The sequence below is a fragment of the Dipteris shenzhenensis genome, chromosome 9 (assembly GCF_047967505.1).
Source record: "Dipteris shenzhenensis isolate YYH24624 ecotype China chromosome 9, Dip_SZ_1.0, whole genome shotgun sequence".
Lineage (NCBI taxonomy): Eukaryota > Viridiplantae > Streptophyta > Polypodiopsida > Gleicheniales > Dipteridaceae > Dipteris > Dipteris shenzhenensis.
The window spans coordinates 23,033,417-23,058,739 of NC_141604.1; the positions used below are offsets into that span (position 1 = coordinate 23,033,417).

The following is a 25,323-nucleotide window of genomic DNA, read 5'->3' on the forward strand; positions in this document are numbered from 1 at the left end:
TCCTGCAAATCCAATAACCGGTTCTGGAAAGTAAAATTTGAATCCTCGTTTATCTCCATTAACATCTGTAATGCAGGAATTTCTACTTCCAAGGGTAATAGAGCTTCTTTCCCGTAAACAAGATGAAATGGTGAAAACTGGGTGCCTTCTTTTACTGCAACTCTGTAAACCCATAAAGCCCAGTGCAAAGCAAGGTCCCACTCCTTCTCATGTGTTCTCATGATCTTGCCCATGATATTAGTACACACACCATTAAATTTTTCATTCATTCCATTACATTGGGGATAATAGGGACTTGCATATTTGTGTTTAATCTTCAGCTTTCCACATAATAAATCCATCAGTTCACTCCTGAAACCTGGACCTCTATCAGAAAGCAACTCCAGTGGCAGACCAAATCTACAGCAAATATCCTCATACACAAATTTACATACAGATTTCGCATTGACAGCCCGTACTGCTCGTGCTTCAGCCCATCTCGTCAAATAATCCACAGCTGTCAGCACATAACAATTTCCCCTGGCTGTCATGGGTAGAGGACCGATGGCATCTATTCAAAAAATATTATAAGCAAGCATGATATTTCTAAGTTCTAGATGTAAGATCCTCTTACTCATCTGCTGACACTGTAGGCATGACCTGCACCAATGTCTTATGTCTCTCTGGAGGGATGGCCACACATAACCTTCTGTAAGTATTTTCCTCACCATGATTTTGAAAGCAAAATGTCCTCCACATACTCCCTCATGATTAGCCTGTAGAATATGAAAAACTTCCTCATGCCAGGGAATTCTTCTGAGCACCAAATCAGCCCCTTTCATGTAAAGAACATCATCTATCAGACAATAATAAGTAAAGCTTTTATTAAATCCGTATTTTCTTTGTTTCGAAACTTCTTCAGGCACTTTACCAATTAACACGAAGCTTTCCTCACAAGCTAATGTCTCCCTTCCTTTGTATAAGGGCTCCTGCACTCCTACTGCATCAACATAAGCTGCTGTAATTTCCTACGCAGCATCATGTGCATTTACATTCTTACCTCTTTCAATATGCTAGAGTGTCCAGGCATCCAATTGATTTAACAGTTTCTTCACCGCGCTTATCTATCTCTTCAAATGAACATGCTTAACCTTCCAGACACCTAAAATTTGCTTCACAACCAATAGAGCATCTCCCTTAATCATGAGTCTCTTAATACCCAGACTAATGCATACTTTCAAACCTTCAAAGAGGGCTGCATATTCAGCTTCATTATTACTGCTGGCTTCGAGCTGAATTCCCATTTTCCGAATCTCCTTAAACAAATGCATCCTCTAGTACTTTTTCTTCATTCATGTCAGTGTTCTCCACATCTTCAACTAAAATAGGTCCTTCCTTATAGGTGAGGAGATCAGCCAAGGAAGCTCTGGTAGAGTTCTCAACCAAGAAGGTAAAAGAGTACTCCTGTAACTCTGCTATCCATTTAATCATGCTCCTGGAGATGTTTGTACTATTCAACATATGAGGCAGTAGTGAACATGAGGTGAGAACCACAAAAGGCCTGGACAATAGATAAGACCGAAATCTCCTACAGACATACAAGAGGCTAGCCAGGACCAATTCAGCCATTGAATACTTCCTTTCTACTTCACTCTTCACCCTGCTGGCATAATAGACTCGCCTCATATATCTGGAACCCTCTCCCTACTGCAAAAGAATAGCACCAATAGCATCTCGTCCTACAGACGGATTCACATAAAAAGTCCTGGAATAATCTGGTGGCTTTATACTTGAAATATGAGTCAAGGATTCCTTAACTGCCTCAAACACCTCTTCACTCTTTGTCGTCCATTTCAGAGGCTCAGATTTTACCACCTGCTGAAAAGGATACAAAATCTGAGATAACATATGAATAAATCTTGACACATACTTCACCTTCTGGAGAAAGGTGTGCAACTGCTTGGTATTCTCAGGAGAGGACAGCATAACTAAAGCTTTTACTTTACCTAGATCTGGCTCAATCCCATTCTCAGATACAATATGCCCCAATATTTTAATGCTGGTCTGAGCTAACTGAGTCTTCTTAGGATTTACTTGACCACCATTATTATCAATCACATAAAATACCGGATCTAGCTTGCCATAGTGCTCCCTTCTTCCACTGTACACACAGATGTCGTCAATAAACACTTTACAAAATTTATCCAGGAAAGGTGATAAAATCATATCTGAATTCTCCTAATAGTGCGAGGGGCCGTTGGTAACTCCAAAAGGCATTTTCCTGTAACAAAAACAGCCCCAGGGGGTAATGAAGGTAGTCTTGATTTGATCTTCCTCAGCCATGGCTATCTGGAAGTACCCTTAATATCCGTCACACAAGCTATACATTTCATGACCCGCCACTTTATCAAGAATATCATCCAGAAAAGACAGAGGATAGTGGTTTCTCTTTGTCACTGCATTCAAACGCTTGTAATCGACACAGACTCTCCATTTGTCCACACCTTTTGGCACTATGACCACAGGACTTATCCAATCAGAGTGAACTACCGGTTAAATTATTCTTGCCTTGAGAAGCTTATCTGCCTCTTCTTTCAGCACATCTCTCTGTTCCGGGCTTAATCTTCTGATTTTCTGAAAAACAGGTTTGGCACCTTCCTTCAGCTCAATCCTCAGAGGCTTCCCTTTAAATCCCTTGATCTCCTCATAAGAGGTGATAAACAAATTGGGGTATTTCTGCAACATCTTCAAATATTCTTCTTTCTCCTCAACATTGAGATCAGGATTCAATGATTGCTCAATCAATACCTGGGTTGATTCTTGAGAACATTTGGGCTGCATTTAATCCTCGATAACCTCAAACCTATCCACCTCTTCCTCACCAAACCTTGCTGCCCCCACAAAATCCACCTGTGAATCCTCATCTACCAAATCCACCAATGCTATTGTTCCTTCATCACTTTCTGAAGTCACGGAGCTCTCATTCTCACTGCTGGTTTCACTTTTCTCTTCCTCTTCACTTGCTGAATCTGAAACTTCAGCCCTGCTTACCATATCGAAATTCAATTTCTTCCCATTCGTATGTACCTCAAACCTATCCACCTCTTCCTCACCAAACCTTGCTGCCCCCACCAAATCCACCTGTGAATCCTCATCTACCAAATCCACCAATGCTATTGTTCCTTCATCACTTTCTGAAGTCACCGAGCTCTCATTCTCACTGCTGGTTTCACTTCTCTCTTCCTCTTCACTTGTTGAATCTGAAACTTCAGCCCTGCTTACCATATCAAAATTCAATTTCTTCCCATTCGTATGTACAGAAAAGATTCCTTTCTGCCAATTCTGAATTGCACCTACCTTCCTCAACCACGGCCTTCCAAGAATCAAAGGATAGACTCCCAACCCCGCAGGCATCACATGACAACCCACTCGACATGAAACACTGAATGCCTCAACCGCCAGGCCAAGTACTATCCCTAAAGTTTTCACCTTGGAGTGGTTTGCCATTCTGATGCGATAACTAGAGGAGCAGGATATCTTCAATCCTAATCTCTCCACACAAGCCTGAGTAATCACACAAATCTGTGCACCCCCATCTATATAGGCCTCTCCAAAACCCTTTCCTTTATGCCAGGCTTCTACAGCAGGTAAAAGATCTAGCAACTCTGAGACAGACATCAGCTTAATTGTACCTTTATGAGAGTTCCTCTTTGCTGGATTTACAGCCCGCCTCCATTCTTTTTTAAGCTTTGGGCATAGACCAACCCAAATGTAATGTCTGGTTTCCTCGCTGAAAGATCTTCCACCAAATCATAATCTCCCTGCTCCTTCCCCATGGGATAATCTGCAGTTCTGTACTTCCTTCTGGGCTTCTTGCTCTTCTTCTTTAGGTAGGTCATCTCCTCAGACTGCTTCCCTTTCTTTGCACTCAGACCAACCTCCTCTTCTCTATCTCTCTTCCCTAATGGCATGACATCTTTAACTTCCTCCAACTCCAACAAGCCAAATGTAACTGCCTTACCTTTCCCTTTCTCTTCTGCAGTGGCTTTACGGATTCCAGAGGTACTAGGCTGACCTGCATCTTTTACTTCTACACTATGATCATTCACCCTATTATTTAACCCTGTTGGCAATGGATAAACATCACCTCCAGCACGAGGAGGTTTATCACTGTGTGTGCTGTAATGTCCTAACTCTCCACAATTAAAGCACTGGACACAACGTGCAAATGACCCTTGACCTCGTCCTACCTGCCACGGGCCTGAATTATTTGAAAAAGGCATGCTGCCTCTGCCATAACCACCCGATGATCTACCTCTTCCCCCAACCGTTCATCAAATTCAAACTCAAACTCTTCATAAGCTCCAACATTTCATGAATTTCTTATTTTATATTCTGTATTTCTGGCTTCACATGAGAGAGAATTTCAGGCACATGCTGAACCATTGGCATCTCTTGCATCATTTGTGACAATCTTATCTGCTTCCTCTCCTTCTCTTTTGCTACCCTGAGAGCATCCTCATAAGTGACCAGCTCTTTACATTCAATCTTTATCCTAATCTCCGGCTTCAGACCAGCAACAAACCTATCCTTTTTTATGACTCTCGGAGGAACTTCAAGTAATAAGGCCACCTGTCATTTATTCCACAACACAGTGAACTTGACATACTCATCCACTAATTGAGTCAGCTGTTGCTGCAACAAACATAGCTCTCTCCAAATGCCATCAGGATCTCTAACACACATAAACCTGTCCAGGAAAGCTATCCTCACCTCTAGATAAGTCGGGTTTCTGTGAGCACCCTGATCATCACGCATCCTTGCAGAGAAAGTCTGCAGCCAAGTTCTCGCTTCTCCCAACAGACAAAAGGATAGAATCTGAAGAAGGACTTCTGAAGCATTCATGTCTTTAATAAGAGCTGTGAACTCCAAGCACTCTAAAAACGTCTTTGGGTCTTCATTGGGCAACCCGTGAAATCGAGGAAATTCATGAGCCATCTCTCCTCTTGACTAACTTATCTTAAACACACTTCCAACCAGAAATACCACCCAACTTCTTCTGGGAAGAAAACAAAAATAATCACTCTGCTGAAGAAAACTTTCCCTACATCTGACTGGCATTCTTCTTCCTAAGAGCAATCACTTTCAAAGCCTTTTGAACTGTAGCACGGAGACGTATCACCCGAAGTTCAACATCAAGGCATCTATCTCTCCTGTGTCCACACTCCCCACATAACTCACAATGAATCACTCTCATGCGAGGCTTTGTCTTCATAGTTTCAATCCCTAACCACATAGAAATTCAAGCAACATTCCCCAGCCAATTCTTCTGGGCCGTTTTGTCTTGAGTACCCAATCTCAATTCAAAACTCCTCCTGTGCCCAGCAGGATCGCCAAAAAGAGGATAAGGAAAAAAAAGGAAAGACAACCAAGAATTATGTACTTCACCACGTCAGATAGCTGAGACTTCATAGGGATCAGCTGCAATGTGGGCTCGTATATGATGAGCTTATGAACCAGGTACCAAAGCATGTGTCTTTGTATTAGGCACCGAGACAAAACCCCCACAAAAACTGACTAAACATGGATCACACAGACTCAAAGAGAGCCAAAAGACTACACAGCCCAAAACAAATAAACTTAGAACTGAACTTCCCCCCAAAACTCAGAGAACAGTCAGCCTTAGAATACTATGAACCCACAGCCCACACTCCTACGCTTCCATCAAGAAAGACAGCTCGTAACTCCCACAAAGCTGCAACAGCGCCACCAACAGTCCTTCTCTATCAGTACCCAAAAATCTCCCACGATCAAATCGGCATAAGATCACAACCATGTCAAAGAGGCTTCCAATTCCTTTAGGATAGCTTCTCTTCCCTCACAAAGCAGAAGATCAGTGATTGACGAACATCTGCAGCAAGCATCAATCTAATGTTCTTCCACGAAGAGTGCCCAGCTCCTTTAGGACAACCATCATCGATGAAGGTCACGTTCCATTGCCCTTAGCCTGCAATTTCTTCATCCCTCTATCTCTTGCATACGGAATTCATGGAGTCTCTGTCGCTAAGATTACTCCATGCTGCATCGTAGCGCCACCAACAGTCCTTTAGATGATCTTTTGTGCATCAGCTCACGTGCAAACGACGACCGTCCTGCCTGTGTGGTAGCCATGCTCAGCCAACTACAAACAGCTCACTATCTCTGGAGATCTCCGGCGCCAAGGTCTTCTCAGCGCACACAAGCTCACAAACTCCCTTACGTGAAGATAACCAGCAGCGTCTGCAACAGCCCTTCTCTCCCATTCGATCTGAATTCACCACGTAGCTGTAACCCCGGAGCACCCAGAGCTTATCCTTTCCAAACCTGGAGTCCCTTTGTGCCAAGCATGCAGTCGGAAAAATCCCCCTCCCATCACATACGTAAGCCTTCACTTGATGGGCGCTTAGCCTTTCGCCTTCATCTACTAGACTCCTGGTTACGTGCGTCGCTTCCTCTTTACTTCAGAAATTCTAGATTTCTCTACACGTGATCGATTGCAATCCAGAAGCTCTACATTCCTTGCTACATAGCCACCTTTGCATGAGCAGGATGCCTTCCCAATTGGTCCAGCCACCTCATCACATAGGATTTACCACTCTTCTATTTAGAAAATGCAAATATCCCCCAAGGCACATTAAATGCACATTTTGGACCTTTGGTCACACAATTCCCACACACATTAGCATGCACATTAAGACTTGCATGTACCCCTGTACACACACATGAAAAGCCCCTTGACATGGACACCAGAACATATCAAATTCCTGTAACATGTAAGTGCACATTGACTCCGAAAAAAACCCTTCATAACTTGATTTTCACGACCCCAAAAACATTTCACTTGACCACACACTGGACACCCTTGCTCTGGAAGTCTGGTACAACCACATTGCATTTCATCATTTCCCATGAAGTCCCTGCAAAACATACTTTATTGTCTCAAAAAACTATACATTAGTCCATCATGCTTGTGAAAGAAAAATCCACAAATGCCAAAAGCCCACACCTACCCTAGATGTGTACAACTATGTGCCTACCCACAGCTATATACAGTGCCCAAAAACTTGATACAAGTTTTGTCCTATCAACGTGTCAAAGGGTAGGGAGACTGCACTTCAAGATGTCGTAGACTACCATGGCTAGCACTATCCTCGTCTATGGCCCTAGCAACTGCGGTAACCAGAGATGCTAGTATGCATGTGCCGACAGGTGGTTCGAGAGAGGGCTCCACATGGATAGAGTTCCTCCCTTCCAATGTAGCATTGATGCGCCATTTATCCCACTTGGGTATCACAAGGTTAACCAGGTCATAAACGAGGACCTCCTACAGCTACACAGATTTCAGACATAGCTGGACACAAGTGCAGCTTAGCTTCTACAAAGATCACTACCTACACATTTCAGGAGGGCTTTATTGATCCTCCACGATATACTCAGATTCATCTTCCCTATTCACTCAGGATTGTTATTGGGCAGTTTCGAGTATCTTTGCATCAATCCGCATCGAGAGTGGCCGATCTGCGGAAGTATCCAGGGAGAGGCACATATGCACCTTGTGTGACCTACAGGAGATCGAGTCGAACGAGCATTTCATTTTTAGATGTTCAATGTACTACAAGATCCGAGGGTGTTACTTCTGTCTCCTCAGAGATAGCTCCGGAATGCTATCCCTCTTTCTCTCTTTCCGGACCAGAGACATCTGGCCACTTACATTCATGAGACGTTCAGGCACTGAGAGCGCTTACTTAGATCACAGAGATAGGGACAAGGCACACTAGCAAACTCTTTTCAAAGCACGATCACTGAGTTCTTCTAGCCGAACCACCTAGGCTCTTTTCCCGCTGGCCTCCGACACGGATGTGATCCAAAGCCAAAGGCGCAATACTCCCGACAAAGGACAGATACAAAGATTACACTTGGGGACAATCCCTCCATGTTCAAGATTGAAGCGCGACTGACAGGGGTCACCATAGCCCTCTCAGATGCAGAGCCACAACAAGGAGATAGCGTATGGCCGCACCCACTGACAATCAACAACACGTTGTCTCTGATTTCATGTTACCACTCCCCCACCGTCCTTGAGGGGGAGGGGGGCTGCAGTTGGCAATGAGGATGGAGATGACCATATTGGTGTTGATATTGACATGATGGTATCACTGATGTATTATGATTATGTGACATTTTAGTTTGCATGGATATTCATGCTTGTTTAGTAGCTCCACCCTTTCAGCTTGTTTTGTTTCAGGTTTCTCATAGTCTCATAGAACCATTGGTCTTCCAAAGACTTTAATAAATTCTCTCTCTCTCTCTCTCTCTCTCTCTCTCTCTCTCTCTCTCTCTCTCTCCGCGCCATGTTCCCTCGCCCTGCTCCCCTTCGCCCAGCCCCTACCTAGCCGCCTAGCTGCGCCTGCTGCTCGCCATGGGATTCAGCCCCCACCAGCTCCCGTTGGCACCACCCCTACTCCCGTCGCGATCTGCTGCAGCACCACTCCTGTCGGCTCTAGCCCTTGCTGCGCCTGCTGCTCGCCATGGCCATGCCTAGCTGCACGTTGCCGCTCACCTCTTGCCCGCCTTGCTACTCGCTATTGCCCCCGCCATGCTTTGTTGTTGCTGTTTCGCCACACCCTGCTCCCTCGCCATAGCCTACAGCTCCGCCTTGCTACAGCCTACTGCTCCACCTCGCCATAGCCTACTGCTCCGCCAGCCCCCCGCAGTTCCTTCAGCCTTTGCCTTGCCGTCTGCACCTCCTAGCCCACCCTCGGAAGCACACACCTACTCGGTACCCCAGCTACTGCTGCGCCTCCAAGAAACCAAGCAGGTGACAGCAGGACAGCCTAAGGCCTTCGACAATACTGATTGCTGCTGCAGGAAAAGTCGCCCTGTTTTCTTGGGCCTCAACTAGGCCTCCTGGCGCCCTCGACTAGGATGGGCTGCTGCGGGAGGGTGTCGCCCTGGTTTCTTGGACTCAAGGACCCCTGTCCACTGGCTGCTACTGTGGGCACTCCCTACTGTGGGCAGCCACAGACCTGTGGTACACTCCTGGGACTTAGGTGTTGCCACTGGGATTTAAAAAAAAGGAGCTCGCTTCAGTCCACCCCTGAAATGGCAAAGGGAGACAAAGGCAATCAAAATGGCCTACAAGTGGACAGCATTGCTACACAAAAGGCAACCACCAGGGCTTCCACGCAAGCAATCTCCACGTCAGCCTCTACATCAACTTCCACCTCCACATCAGCTCCCACCTCGACCCTCGCATCATCATCACCATCGTTGACAGCAGCTTCTATCTTGCTATCCACCCCATCCATGGAGGGTCAGGTCTTACAACAGCACCATCATTAGGGACAACTTATGGTGCCTCAACTTGAGTATGCCTCATTCCTGTCACCATTGCCCCTGAGCCAGCCACCATCCATTGCTTCATCTAGCCCAACCTGTAATCGGATTGCAATCGAGGAGACTTCCAAATGGGTCGATGTGGCCAAATGAGAACCTGCAAAGGCAACCATTTCAGCCACTCTCATGGAGCAGCAGCAGAGAGCCAGTAAACCTCTCAACATCAGAGTCCGTGGCATCCCACGCATTGAGGCTACACTGATGAGTGATGCGACTGCATTTGTGGCCACTACTCTGGGGGTAGCTGAGCAGAGGATCGAGAGGGTATGACGGGAACCAGGGAACTTCTCGAAATCCTACACAGGTTGTGACATAGTCTTCTATATAGAGACACATCACAATCCAGAGCGCCTACTACCAGCAATCAGCGGGTACACATGGGAGTCTGCCTACAGAGATGAGATGAGGGACACAGGGGGAGTGCGAGGGTCAGGAGGAGTAGCAGTCCTTTACTGCTGTCCTTTACAAGTCCACCCTTCTAGGAACCATCTGAGTAGAACAGAGAGACACACTCCGGATTTCTTTGGATCCGGATCCAACACATGGACAGCCAAGATTTGTTCATTGCAATATGCTACTTCCCTCCCGAGACCTCCCACTTTGCTTGAGATATCCGAGAGGAGGCTGAGACATCACCATATGCAGCTCTTTATCAGTCCATTGTCCACTTCTCGAGCTACGGGGAAGTCCTCCTGGGTGGGTACTTCAACGTGAGGATAGGCGCCCGTCACGTACCACTCCTCGACTTCAACGCAAGGATAGGCGCCCATCAGGTACCACTCCTCGACTTTAGGGACGATTCCATTCTACTGCTAGACATTCACCTTGAGGAAGCCGGTATGATGTGTGTTTCGACTAAAGGTGAGCCCCTGTCACATCTTATGGACAGGCCTTATTGGATCTAGGCAGGATGCATGACCTCATTATCTATAATGGTCTTGATAGATGGCCCGCTTCAGGTGGTCTCACGTGCTCCCCACATGGGGGGGGGCTCTAGTGTTGTCGATTACATCATGGGACCCCCTGCCTTCACATCTCGTATCACGGATTTTATTGTCGCACCTCCTCCCCCAGGGGCTGATTGTTACCACTTAGCCCTGGTACGAGCCTTGTAGGTCAAGTCACCTCTTTGAGTTGACTTCTTTGGTCAACCTTATGGTTGACTTGGGGGCCATATAGGCCACCCTTTGTATTTTCCTCTTATCCATTCGAGCAATTCTATGTTTTGCTCCAGCTTCTTGTTTGCTTCCCGCACTCCACTCCCGTTCCATTGCTTCATGCATCCAACAATGGTATCAAAGCAGGTTCTCTTGCTCCTACCTGCCTTCCCTTGTGCTCTCCCATTGCTCCTACCTGCCATTTTGCTCCAGCTCAATCCAGTGCCTCATTTCATCGCCAGAAACCTGCTTTCTGAGCACAAAACAATCCAACGACTGTTTTTTGACTTTTTGAGGTCCAATTTCCGCGTTTTTTGAAATTTTTGAGCTGCCCACACACAAACAACCCTGCCCCGCACCATTTCGGGTGAAACAAAATTTGCCCATATAGTTGGTACAGCCCTACGGGCCTGTACGGCCAGGTACGCGATGCTGCCAAAAACCCGTATGACTTGTCAGAAGTTGATTTTGAGCATTTTTGAACTGTTTTTGGAGGTTTTTTCCTCAAATCTGGACTCTTTTCAATCATTCAGGCCTTCCTCCATGTGCTGCAACCTGCTCTAGCACCATTTGGCTGGGATTCTCTCCCTCTTCACTCAGATCTTCCTGGTACAGTTGGATTTGAAGCTTTTCACCCTCTTTTATGTCACGTTTGCACACATTGCAGTGACAATGAGGTGATTTTGCTCTAGAGATTGGGGCTTTTGTGTCACATTTGCAGATTTTGCAGTGCCATTTGCTCCTTTTGGTCACATTTTGGGGCTTTTGCAGTATTGGCCCTATTTTGACTTCATTTCCACTCCGACATTGGGGATTTTGGATCTATTGCTGACAGATTGCATAATATTTTTAGATTTGCAGATTATTTTGTCACATTTTCTTTATTTCAGAAAAATTTGGGGCTTTTGGTCATTTGTCCCAACTTTGACAGTTTTGCCCTTGTAGAAATTAGGAGTTTTATCAATTTTGTTGAAATTTGCAATGACATTGGCTTGGTACATCCATTTTTGGGCATTTGGTAGACATTGACATGCAGGAACATTGACATTGGCTTGGAATTGCAGAACATTGAATCACATTTGCAACTTGCAGCACAATTTGGGGCTTTTTCCAATTTGCCCTCTTTTCGGCATATTTGCCCTCAGGGATTTATTTCTACCATGGGAAGCAATGATTGGATGGGTATGTTCTCAGCTGAGGACAAGCTCGATGGACCCAATTATCCCATGTGGTCATACATGGTGAAACATTTGTTGGTTGCTAAAAAAATTTGGGGTATTGTCTCAGGATCGAATCTTCGACCTTCCTCTGTGGCATCCACTTCTGCTTCTGCTACAGCTACTGCAGCTGCTACAGCCACTTCTCGATCTACTGCCACCGCTGGTGCAACTGTTACAGCCACCTCTGGATCTACTACTACTCCAGCCACACCTACTACACCCGAATAGGCCAGATCGGATGGTAGAGATGCCCAAGCACATTCTATCATTGGTTTTTCAGTCAAGACACATATCATTCCTCACATTCGGTCTTGCAAAAGATCAAAGGCTGCGTGGGACATCTTGGCTCACCTTTACCAAGTTCGCAATGAGGCACGTGTTGCTTTCTTACGCAGGCAATTGGAGAATGTCAAAATGGACGAGGGAGACAGCATGGATGCATATATCACAAAAATCAAGGATTTTCAAGAGTAGCTCATTAATGTGGATGAAATTATTTCAAATGCTCAGGTAGTGTCCACGACACTCAATGGACTTCCTGAGTCCTACCAGGGGTTTGCTACTACATTGAGGTTGGTTGCCATGGGCAATCCCAACACTTATACTTTCGACCAGCTTGTTTCCCTTCTCCTACAGGAAGAGCAGAGTCGAACAAATTGTGCTGTCTCTCAAATTGCAAATCAGGCTTTTGTCGCTCATCACAAAAATAAGGGAAAGAATGGGCAAAATCACAACAAACCCAAACCTACTAGAGGCTCATCTACTGCTAGACACTCATCTAATTCTGCCCCGTCTGATACAAAGAAGAAAAACAGCAAACATTGTAATTATTGCCAGAAGCCAGGACATAACATGTCTGAATGTCACAAGCGCATCGCTTCTGAAAAGAAAAAGCAGCAAAAGGGACTTGCTGTCAGTACTACTGCTGCTGCCCCAGATCATGGTCATGTGGCAGCAAACATTGCTCACCATGACCCATTTAGAAAGCATTCCTTGATGGATTTTGGGAGCAGAAGTACACCAGCCAAGAAGTCAAAATGTGAGTGTGAATGTTATTGCAGCAGCACAAGAGTGCAAGCGAAAGTACAACTGAAGTGATGAGAAATCGCTTTGAAGGCTAACTGCACAACCCTAGCCTGGTCAACCACGGGGCAAATTTGAATTATAAGGGTTGACTTTAAGGGAACTAATAGTGCTAGTGCGCTAGCACATTAACTAACACTAACCTACAAGTCATACCAGGGGCTGGCCTATTTCCGACCCTACTACCCAATGGTCGAGAAATTACAAAATTCGGGTAATTGCTCACCTCTTCCGAAGTAAGGCAACCACTCCACAAAGTATGATACTTGGAGAGTTTTTATTGAAATCCTTGCACACTGACATCTCCTTCCAGATTATCACTGTATTAGCTCGCCAGAATGGCCATTTATAGGTAGACTCCCATGGTTGGAATTTTCCTCGTCCATGCAACTGGCAACAAAGGGAGATGAGATGTTAGAATGGCTTTCTAACAAACCCCACTTCCTTCACCTCACTGTTGATGGTTTTGTTCAACCCCTCTAGCCCTTGGAAGTCTCAGCCCGAGGCACTTCAAACATTTGCGCCCCCAAAGGTACCCAGATTTGCACTTTGTGAGAAAAGACACAAATTATGGAGCCAGAACCACCAAGGAAAACTCCTGCAAAACAGGAAGCGTCATTCCTAGAAGATACATGAAGACCCTGAAGGGTCTATTTGATCCATCTCCTGATTCTTACAGCATGATTCTGCTTTATTGCCTCTGCTCCACCTACTGTTCTATATTGCTCGGTTTGCTCCTTTTATATACCTTTTGGTCTCTCTTGCTGCAACCCCTGTACACAGTTTACACAGACTGCTTCGACTTCTACAGATCTACTATCAGACTGCTATGCCAAGCTTGCCACATTCTTACACATGAGGTTGTTACACTGTCGGTGCAAAAGACGTTCTAACTGCCAGTGGTCCTTAAAACGTTTTATTGTAAACATGTCAAAAGATCACTCACTCCACTTCTCAGAGTTTTCAATTCTTCTTCATTGTTTGTGTTGAACACTTTACACTTATCAACATGAACTTTCCATCATCCTATTCTCTTCATATGTCCTAGTATAGCATCAATATCCTTCATGAATCACAGCACAAAACAGGCACGTACCTTTCACACAGAATACTCACTAGGCTGTCCTTTTTTATCCTTTCAAATTTTCAGACTATTCAAAAGGTTTAAATAGCCAGATGCATATTTCACACGTTAGATTTTGAAAGAGGAACAGAGAAGCATTATAATAGTATAGCTACCCAAAGGCCTCACCTTTTGGCATTCAATAAAGCTTCCAAATTTACAACAGATTAGCCAGGTGCTTCACATATTACAGTTTCAAATAGGAAACCAAAAACCATAAGTTTTGAGGCCAAGAAGTTGGCCAGAAATAGCTAGTCATTGTAAGCATTATGAGTCTAAAGCCTAGCATGTTCACCAACATGGTCCTGAAAAGAGCATCAACAAGGAATGAGGTACTCACCGTTGCCATACCTCATGCTCTCGAACCTTTCCAATGCAATGTCTGCCTCCCCTGCATTTGCCTGTGACAAACACTATTAGTGCTCAAAAATAAGCACATAGGAAGCTCCATAGAAAGCATTCTATCAACACCACCACCAGCACATATTCTTGTCACATTACCAGCATTGACTTTCCAAGCCGATTTGCACATTATCTGTCAATGTTTCCGTCTCCATCCTGCTGCTTCTCCATCACCCTCCCCCTTCACACCGCAAAACTCCTGCTTCTTCTCCCTCTCTCCCCTCTCCTGCTTGCAGCCCCTACCACCGGCAGCACTCTCTCAATCCCTATCTAGCCTCCATGCTCTTCCTCTTTTCATACCCTTACCATTCCCTTTCTCCTCTGTTTTCCTTGCTGTGCCAGCCCAGCCTCTTGCTGTACAGCAAATGTTCCCCTCCCCCCCTCTCTTTCATTAATAGCAGGCAGAAAAAGAGCTTGTCGTAGTATGTCCATCCTTATGCTCTAGCCCAGATCACTAACCCCTACCAAGGAGAACCACCAAGCTTGAAATGATTATTAACTTATAATGAGGAGTGGCCCATGATAGAAAAGGTGCAGTAAAGTACCAAAATCATCCTGCATGCAATCATGCCCAATATCTTGTCAAAGAGTCTCCAAGATTTGTAATCAGGTATTGAAATATGATGTCTATAGGATGTATTAAATACCACTTACACGCTTGGACTTGACAATCACAACTGTGAGAGAACTTGGACCAATGAGCTCAATTGCCGCATGGCCACAAGGCCACCTATGTTTCCGGTTCCATGCAATATGGATATCGGAGGGACTCAGTTGAGATCACCACAAGTCACCTAGGATACATTGATCTAGTTAAGCTACCACAAGTGGCAGATGGCAGCTCTAGTGATTTTGCCTCTTAGCTACTACAGAGGTCATGAAGCTCCATACATCACTACTGAATTAAATAAATCTAATCACCATTTTTAACACAGCAATTGTTTGGCCTCTAGAAGAGCTGGTTGTTAATCTTCATTGAACATATCCAAGAGGAGTGGGTGGCACTAAATAATATTTTCCTTATGTACAGCTCCACTTCTATATTGCATATTGAACAGGCTAATGCATGTTAATTAAGCTCCATTCTAACTATATAGTACTTCAAAACACAAACGTAAAGGCTATATACCTATACCTAGATGAATCCAGGAGCATTCCCAAATTCATCCTCTAAAAACACAACATAGTGCAGTTTCAATCTCACGATAGTCACTCTTCAAATTGAAAACCATAAACTCCATCACGCATAGCAGGGACTAGCTTGAAAGGGAGAGTGAAGGGGGAAGAAGAGCAAGAGAGTGAGAGTCAGAGAGAGAGACACTCAAGTGCGGGTGTGAAAAATGATGAGCCACACCACAAACTCAGTTGTGTTTTATTAGGATTAGGTTTACCCTATGACTGTCTTAAGACAGTCATAGGTGTCCTATCTTTTAATGAAGGGTTGGCAATGTGCCTTTACCCCAACAACCTCCCACCTAAAGGCCAATGTGCCTAAAGGGGAGAAAAGAATAAAAAATTACAGCAATATACAGTTACTGTATACAAGACCATAAAATAAGAATGGTCTCATCCTAATCCCATGATGTGGCGGCAATGTGCAAACCGCTCTGTAGGTAAGCTCTTAGTGAGCAAATCTGCAGGATTATCATCAGTATGCACTTTCACAAGCTCAAGTCGCTTGTCTTCCAGTACCTCCCTGATGAAATGATATTTCACTTCTATGTGCTTGGTCTTCTGATGAAAGACCGGATTCTTTGCCAACATGATAGCACTCTGACTATCACAATGCAAAACTGGCATATCTCCTGTAATGCCCAAATCTCCCACCAACCGAGTAAGCCATATTGCTTCCTTGCAGGCCTCAGTGGCTGCAACATATTCAGCTTCTGTGGTTGACAGTGCAACGCATTTCTGCAACCGAGACACCCATGATATAGCACCTCCTGCAAATGTGAAAATATAACCGGTAGTAGACTTCCGGTTATCTGCATTCCCTGCATAGTCTGAATCTGTAAAACCATGCACCAATGCATCTTGCCTACCATAGCATATGCACAAGTCTTTGGTACCCTTGAGATACCTCAAGACACCTTTCACTGCTTCCCAATGTCGCTTGCCTGGATTTGCCATATACCTGCTGATGACTCCCACCGCAAAAGCAATATCCGGACGAGTGGCAACCATGGCATACATCAAAGAACCAACTGCAGATGCATACGGAACCTTGGCCATTTCAGCCTTATCATCATCTGATCTGGGGCTGTCCTTACAGCTGAGTTTTAAATGTGGAGGCAACGGGGTACTAATAGACTTTCCCCCCTCCATTTTAAACCTCTGCAGTACTTTGTCAATATACTCCTTTTGTGACAGAAACAAAAGTCCCTTGGACCTGTCACGAGTAATCCGCATGCCAAGAATATGATTTGCATCACCCAAGTCTTTCATATCAAAAGACTTATGCAGTTGTTTCTTCAAAGCACTAATCTCATGCTGAGATTTACTGGCAATAAGCATGTCATCCACATATAGAATGAGTAGCATCAAACTGCCATCCTTTGCCCGTTTGGTGTACAAGCAGTGATCGGTCTCACACCTATGATACCCTTGGGACTGCATGAAGGCATCAAACTTCTTGTACCATTCCCTTGGCGCCTGCTTGAGTCCATACAAGCTCCTTTTGAGCTTACACACAAGCTGCTCTTTCCCTTTAACAGCATATCCCTCTGGCTGACTCATATAGATCTCATCATGGAGATCTCCGTGAAGAAAAGCTGTCTTCACATCCATCTGACATAAATCCATGTCATCATGAGCAACAAGAGCTAACACTGCTCTCAAAGTAGTCATCTTGACTACAGGGGAAAAGATCTCATCAAAGTCAATGCCCTTCTCTTGCTTAAATCCCTTGGCAACCAATCTGGCCTTATACCTCGGTAAAGCATTTGAATCCACTTTGACTTTGTAAACCCACTTGCATGGCAAAACTTTTCTGCCTGCAGGTAACTGCACCAAGTCCCATGTATCATTCTGAAGTAGGGAGTCCATTTCTGACTGCATGGCTTTCTCCCACTTCTTTTTCTCCGTTCTTCCCATAGCTTCCTTGAAGCTGGAAGGCTCACCACAATCTGTCAGCATGATAAAATCAGCCACATTATTGGCTCCTGGAACAAACCTGGCAGGAGGCCGTTGTACACGGGAGCTCCTCCTAACAAAATGTTCCGGATTAGGCTGCTGTCCAGCCTGTTCTTCATGCATGACAGGTGGCTGTACCACCATATCTGGCTGTGCTACAGCTCCATCTGCTGGCATATCCAGTGGTGCATCATTGGCAAAATTATCTGGCTGATTTTCAGCCTGTATACCCTCTTGAACAGGGTGATCTGCAGCAGGCTGCTGCTGCATATAAATGGGCATTCTTTGCTGTCCAACATCATCATAAATAACCCTCCTGTATTTCACAGGTTGCACGGGTTCCTTGTGTACACTATCCTCCTTAAAGATGACATCATTGCTGCGTATAATCTTCCGTTTAACGGGATCCCATAACCTGTACCCCATTTCACCTTCGTCACCATAACCCATAAAGATGCATCTGATAGACTTTGGATCCAGTTTGGTGCGTAGTTCTTTGCGTACATGAGCAAAGCACTCGCAGCCAAATACACGTAAGTGCTTATATGAGGGTGGCTTGCCAGACCACACCTCCTCTGGCACTTTCAACTCCAAAGCCTTGTTTGGTGACCTGTTAATAATGTGAACTGCTGTTTGCACGGCTTCTGCCCAAAAGCCATGGGGTAATGCAGCATAAGACAACATACATCGAACCTTCTCCTGAATAGTTCGATTCATACGCTCACTTGCACCATTTTGAGATGCATTATGAGGGGCTGTGAGTTCCTGTTTGATGCCCTTAGCTTGGCAAAACTGCACAAAAGCATGTGACAAGTACTCACCCCCATTATTGGACCTGAGGCATTTCAGCCTGCGTCCTGTCCGATTCTCAACCTGAGCAACAAACTTCTTGAAAGCATCTAAGGCATCTCCCTTATGCTTCAAGAAATAGACCCACACTTTGCGTGTGGCATCATCAATGAAAGTAATAAAATATTTTGCACCCCCTAGTGATAACTGTGGCATCTCACACAAATCAGTGTGCACTAGATCAAGTGGTGCTCTATTCTGGGGAGTTCTCCTCTTATGAGGAGTCACAGAATGCTTGCCAAAAATGCAATGATCACAAGTAGGCAAATCTGAAAAAGAAAGAGGCGGCAGATAACCCAAACGTGATAGTTCTTGCATTCCTTTAACAGACATGTGTCCCAACCGGCTATGCCACAATGAAACCTTTGGCAGCTCGGTTATGGCAACAACATGATTACCCACACTGGAAACATAAAGAGGGTACAAGGTATCACTCTTAAAACCCTCAGCCACTACAGTCTGGCCATCAGTAATCACCCATTTGGAATCCCCAAATGTGGTGTGGTAACCACTGTCATCCAATAAGCCAGTGCTAATCAGATTTTTCTTGATTTGCGGCACATGGCGAACACCATCAAGCATAAATGACCGTCCATCAGGAAATACTATCTGTATACTGCCAATCCCTGCAATCTGACATGCATAGTTGTTCCCAAGATGAACAACTCCATGAGTACCAGTGTAGGAAGTAAACCACTCCCTATGAGGAGTAACATGAAAAGAAGCACCTGAATCCAAGAGCCAGGTGTGCATGTCATGACCATCAATAACCAAAGCATGTGCTATTACAGCAGAAGAGCATAAAACATCATGTATGTCACTGTCACTGTCCTCTGCTGCAACATTTACTGCATCCAAGTCATCTGCCTTGGCCTTGCCTTTGCCTTTGCTTGCATTTCCTGCATCCTTTGATTCAGCCTTCTTGGCTTTTTGATCCCGTATAAACTTGAAGCACTTAGACTTCACATGTCCCTTCTTGCCACAATAAAAGCATTCAATGTCCTTTTTGCCACGGGACTGACTGCGGGATTTGGACTTACTAGCAGATCTCCCCTTCTGCTGAGTCCTGCCTCTATCCTGTACCTGCAAAGCATTTGAAGACTTGCTGCCCGCATTATTCTTCCTGCTCATCTCCTCCATAAGGAGAGAGCTCTCTACATCAGCATAAATAAGAGTGACATTCGAGTTTGACAGGGTGGTCTTGAAAGTGTCCCAACTCTCGGGGAGGGTACACAGCAAGAAAGTAGCCTTGAACTCCTCATCAAGGTTCAACCCCTGTGCAATCAGCTGTGTAAAGATGGCATTGAACTCACTCAAGTGTGAGGTCATAGCTGTACCTTCCTTCATGCGAAGATCGACCAGCTTCTTCAGCCAATAAACCTTACTGGCTGAACTCTTTTGAGCATACAATTCTTCCAGTCTGTGCCATAGACCATAAGAGGTCTTTTCAGCCTGTACATTGAACACAAGAGTGTCTGAAATAGTGAGCATGATAGCTGCCCTTGCGGACAAATCAAGCTCTTCCCAGTCATCAGCTGCCATGTCAGATGGCTTTACACCCTTCACCCTTATGGGCTTAGCAATCTTCTTTAACAGAAGTACATTCAAGCACTGTTCTGCCCATAATGCATAGTTGTGTGCTCCTTCCAGTTTCTTTATGTTCAGAATTGAAGAATCACTTCCCCCTGATGCCATATCAGATGAGGAAAGTACCTGACTCCCTGGAAGTAAAAAGACTGAATAAAAATTCTGATTTCTCAGAAAAACCTGCTCTATTTAAGAGCCAGAAGCACTCTCAATGGTGCTGTTTTTACTGTCAGGAAAATCTGCAGCAAAACAATAAATGACCCTGCAAATACTGTACCTTCTGACACACTGTACTGTGCTCAAAGAGGCATAAAAACAGTAATTTCAGACTGCTGCAGCTGCTCAACAAGTGCTTAACAGTGCATAATCATCTGACAAACCACAAACACTGCTGTAAACACTGCTGTACTGACTGTACTGATCACTTCTCCCACCTCAGATGAGGTATTGCACTGAGTTAAATTGCAGAAACCACTTGGCAAACACCCAAAAAAAAATGACACTTCAGCCTGTCACATAACCTGCAACAGTAAATGGGATAAATCCCAAGCAATCACCCTTATACCAAGGGGAGAAAATGCATCTGAAGATCTCTGTCGGTAACCCAAGTGCTGTCAAACAAAGTCTGGGCAAAAGCCCCTTGATCTGACACCTGAATCAAGTGGAGAACACCTCAACACTGAGGTAGCATGCAATATGAAAAACTCTCTGACACTTTTACCTGACAATGTGCAATGCATAGACTGCCCCTGTGTACTCAGTAACAACACAAATCACAACGTACAAACACCAAGAAGAAAATCTTTTGAGCACTGTCAACGATGGGCAATTAGGGACCGAGTAAACTCGATGCGCCCTGACCAAGCGTGGCTCAACTCAGATTTTCAAAGTGCGTACAAAGAATGTGACCTGCAACAAATGTCACCAAATGCACTGCGGAAACAAAGCAAATGTGTGCTCCCTGGCTACACAGGCTACACACTGCCTCAAGGCATATACTGCAAACATGTCCAGGCAAAAGCCCTTTGAAATTGTCACCCAAAACTGAGAATTGCACTCAGTAAATGCATAAAAGCTTCTGCAAAACAAGCATCTGACCTTCCTGAAAGACAAGTAACTGCGCAAACACCACCACTGTGGCACAAGTCACCTCAAGCGTGAGGGACACGAGAGTACCTGCTGTACCTCAACAAATGCACAGTATACAGCTGAAATGCTTTAGGAATGCATCAGGAACGCTTCATGTACTTCCGTACTTGCGCGTACATGCATGTACCACGCACAAAACAGAGTGCTTCAGCACTATTCCTCTCCCAAAAAAAAATTTGTGTGCCTACTGTACTTTTCTGTACCTGCAGAGTACCTGCTGTACTTTCTGTACCTGCAGTAGGCGCGCTTCCCCAAAAAAAAAATTATGTCGAGTCTTTTCAACGAAAAATCGAATGCTGTACTTGCCCTGATGGAACTCCCTGCAGGTGTGGTGAAGGCGTCGTCCGTACAGTTGTACGGCAGTCCGTACGACTGCCCTTGGAGTAGCTGCGCGACGCCGCTTAGCAGCTATGCAGCTGCTATGCAACTGTAGCAGCTGCTGTGCAGCTGCCTGATGCAGCTCCGCCCTGCTGCTGTCAGCAGCTGATGTACAGCCCGCGACTCGCGTCGTCGCCCGTGCCCACGCCTGAGCTGCTCCCGTGCCCACACCACAGCCCGCGCCCGCGCTGTCGCCCTGCAGCCCGCCTTCGCTAATGCGCCGCCGCCCTGCACAGATCTGGCCGCTCGAAGTCCGTCCGTACGACTGTACGGATGACGTACGGTCGTACGGCGCTGTCCGTACGTCCGTACGGAAGGGGGGTGGGTAGGCTAGGGAGTGAAGGGAATGGCTCTGATACCAGTTGAAAGGGAGAGTCAAGGGGGAAGAAGAGCAAGAGAGTGAGAGTCAGAGAGAGAGACACTCAAGTGCGGGTGTGAAAAATGATGAGCCACACCACAAACTCAGTTGTGTTTTATTAGGATTAGGTTTACCCTATGACTGTCTTAAGACAGTCATAGGTGTCCTATCTTTTAATGAAGGGTTGGCAATGTGCCTTTACCCCAACATAGCTACTATGACCATAGTATAAAAATATGCTCTCACACATACAAATCCACACACCCACACATACTTAAACATCCTTTTATACAAAGTCTTCGTACTGAGTTTCTGTCGGCACTCAGGTGAAGGGCAAACTCAGCCATGACGAAGGCTAGCACTAAAGGAGAAAGCTAATCAAAAAGTAGTCCAAAACCTCTTCATTCAAGCTATAACTGCTTGTGAAGTCTAAACGATTTCAGTTTAGTCTCTCCCAAACAAGAATCTAAATCTAGCTGATAGGGCAACGCACCATTTAAGGCAAAGGCTATATACCTAGATGAATCCAGGAACATGCCCAAACTCATCCTCTAAAACCACAACAAAAGTAGAGACTGATTTCACAATAACCATCATGCACAATAAAATGGGAGAAAATAAAAAATCATCAATCAGGCCAAAATAATGCATTACACATACCTCTATCATGAGTAAACAGTTGTAATGAAAAGTTTTGCATGTCCTTTTCCTGTACTCCATATGCCGTAAAATTGTAATGCAATTGGCATGGTGTCCAATTTTTGCATTTTCTTCTACTAAGCCATCGTATAACTGATCAGTTGCCTTGTATCCCGCTCCAGCTCCCTTTAAGAATACATCAGTGGCCTCCTTAAGATACCCCCCTTTGAGAAGATCCTCTGTATGCAACATGCATGGAGTTGAAATCGTTTAAAATTCAAGAACCGAGACCTTGAAAAGACAAGGACCCAGAAAGTTCAAACAATTTGAAATTCAAGACCTGAGACCTGCTTGAAAAATCAGGACCAAGAGAAGCAAAAAAAAGGTCCCTAACATTCATGTTTAATCTTCCCACCAAATGCCATCTTTCATTTTCATGTTGCAAAATGCAAGTAAAATAAGGCTCAAAGAGGACACTTTCAACTCATACCCACAAGAGTTAACCATGCAATACGACGATCGAGTTTAAAATACTCCATAATTGCCAGAATCCCTTCTCCTCTACGTTGTTGTCCATTAGCTGCAAAGGATCTTATTAATGCCATGAAGGTTTCATGCAGCGGTATCTGTCGTAAATTCATCTCTCTTCTTAAAGCTTGTAACTGCAACAAAACAAGATCCCACATATTCAACAACGATATCCCAATCACAAATCCTTCAAGTATCAGAGTTTAGTTGAACCTCACACATAGATGTCTACTAATTGAACCTGTAATCAAAAAGAAGAGGAAAGATCTATAGTTGGTTATTTTAGCCTCGATATACAAAGTTACATGTTTGACCTTTTTGCACATGTATGTGACTGTTCATTCTCTTTTTTCCATATGGCATGATGAATCCTATGAAAAAACATGTGAGAGCCTAATCTCACATGATGACAAGGGAAATATTATTGAAGAATATCAAGGCTAGGGACTAGCTGCGGATCCTTGTGATGGTAGCATATCAGGATCTTCTTATAGCACACTCCAGAGGTGATTCTTCAGACTCCATGGACCCTAATGCAGCCACCTAGTCGCCCCTTGCCTTCAGTTTGGGCTTATTAGGCTCACTCGCCACACATCGTCTCCTTTCCCAGCAGAGTTTTTACCTTATATAGATAAGGTGCTTCTTTTACTCTCTTTACAAAAGGCCTGCAAGAAGTGAACATGGAGGAGGGATACATAGTTTATGGGAATACTGCAATCTACATCGATAAAAACATGATTGAGAATGTGCTTGACCTGCTTGGAGGCCATTGAAGGCTGTTTTCTTAGAGTATCCATGGAAGAACCAGGATCTCTTTAGAGAATTCCCCCATGCACAAGTTAGCAACAATGATGGACTCAAGGATTCGAGCTTGCCAAGAGACATTCCAAAAATTTTAAAGTAGGCGTTTTTTTCTAAATACTCAAAGAACCGTGAAGTCCTGGCAAGTTCACGCAGCAATAGAGAGACTGAGTGGACTGGTCTCTTTTTCAAATGTGATCTCTAGAAGCATGCTAAACAACTTGAATGTGGAGGTCGTTGCATCCCAACATACTTGGGGGTTCTTTTATCTGGCCCCATCTTCACGATGCGACCAGCACTGCAGGCCCGACTAAGCAAGGGATACGCTGCACTTGCTAGACTCGAGAGGTAGTGCTTTCACTCTCACTTACAGGGTCTCCTAACCAAGACTCTTCTCTTTGACTCCTTGGTCCACCTAGTGGGTATGTAGGGCAGTCCTTGTTGAGGGCCAAACCTATCAGAGAAAGATTCAGCTAGATTTGAGAGGCTCCAGGCTCTCATGCTATCACAGATGATCAACAGTAAGCCTTCAGTCCCCATCAAAAATAGTCCCACTACGAATTGACACAGAGTTCAAAGCTATCACGTATCTCTACCGCACCAGGGAGTATGGCTCTTGCACTACAGGGTGACGCAAGCTACCATGGCTAACTATCCTCATCTATGGCACTGGTAGCCGAGGGTAACTAGAGATGTTATGCACGTACATGTAGATGGAATGAGAGGCTAGGGCTCAACATAGATAGATTTACCCCCTTCCAATACAGCATCGAGACTCCCTCAGTGCCACTCACATATGACGAGGTAAACCAGGTCATACGAGATAATCCCTTACAGTCACATGTGTTTAGGACCTAGTCGGCACCTCACGAGCTCCCTGTGAAGCCCTACTTTTGCAGAGACCACTGCTTGCCGATTTCAGCAAAGGGCTTCATTGATCCACCAAGGTGCACACAATCCATCCCCCAATTCCATGAGGATATCTATCGGACAGTTATGCGTCTCATCACACCGACTGCACATTGAAAGTGCATGGACCGAGGGCATATCTAGGGAGGGTTGCATCTGCACTCTATGCGATCATCAAGAGATCGAGTTGGAGCATTTCGCTCTCAAATGCCTAGTGTACTATGAGATCAGAGGTCATTATCACTGTCTCTTTAGGGATGGTTTCGGGCCACTATCCAATCTCCTGTCCTAACCAGATTAGAGATGTCTAGTGGCTCTAATCCATGAGGCAAGCCATCTGACAGAGGGAGCATTTGCGCAAGACACATCCGTGAGATCAAGGTGGACCACCAGACTCCAATCAAAAGCATGATCACTGAGTTTTTCCAGCCAGACAACACCGACTAGCACGGTCAAGGAGACGGCGGATCAGAGGACCAAAGTGAGAGACACACCTGACTTGCCAACAGGTCGATGCATAGATCAAACTAGGGGACCTTCCCTCCATGCTTACTAGATCGGAGACACGGCCGACAAGTGACAGTGGCACTTATA

At 45.0% G+C, this 25,323-nt stretch overlaps 1 protein-coding gene across 1 annotated transcript in view; it reads right to left on the reverse strand.

Moving 5' to 3' along the window:
* The window catches only part of PTAC3 (plastid transcriptionally active 3), a 145,275-nt gene that overhangs the window by 100,035 nt on the left and 19,917 nt on the right, over positions 1-25,323 (reverse strand). The window contains exons 2-4 of the mRNA XM_087379130.1: positions 22,982-23,153; positions 22,513-22,730; positions 14,338-14,398 (exon numbers count right to left, since the gene is read on the reverse strand). Coding sequence (XP_087235256.1) covers positions 14,338-14,398; positions 22,513-22,730; positions 22,982-23,153 — 451 coding nt within the window. The remainder of the gene's footprint in view (positions 1-14,337; positions 14,399-22,512; positions 22,731-22,981; positions 23,154-25,323) is intronic.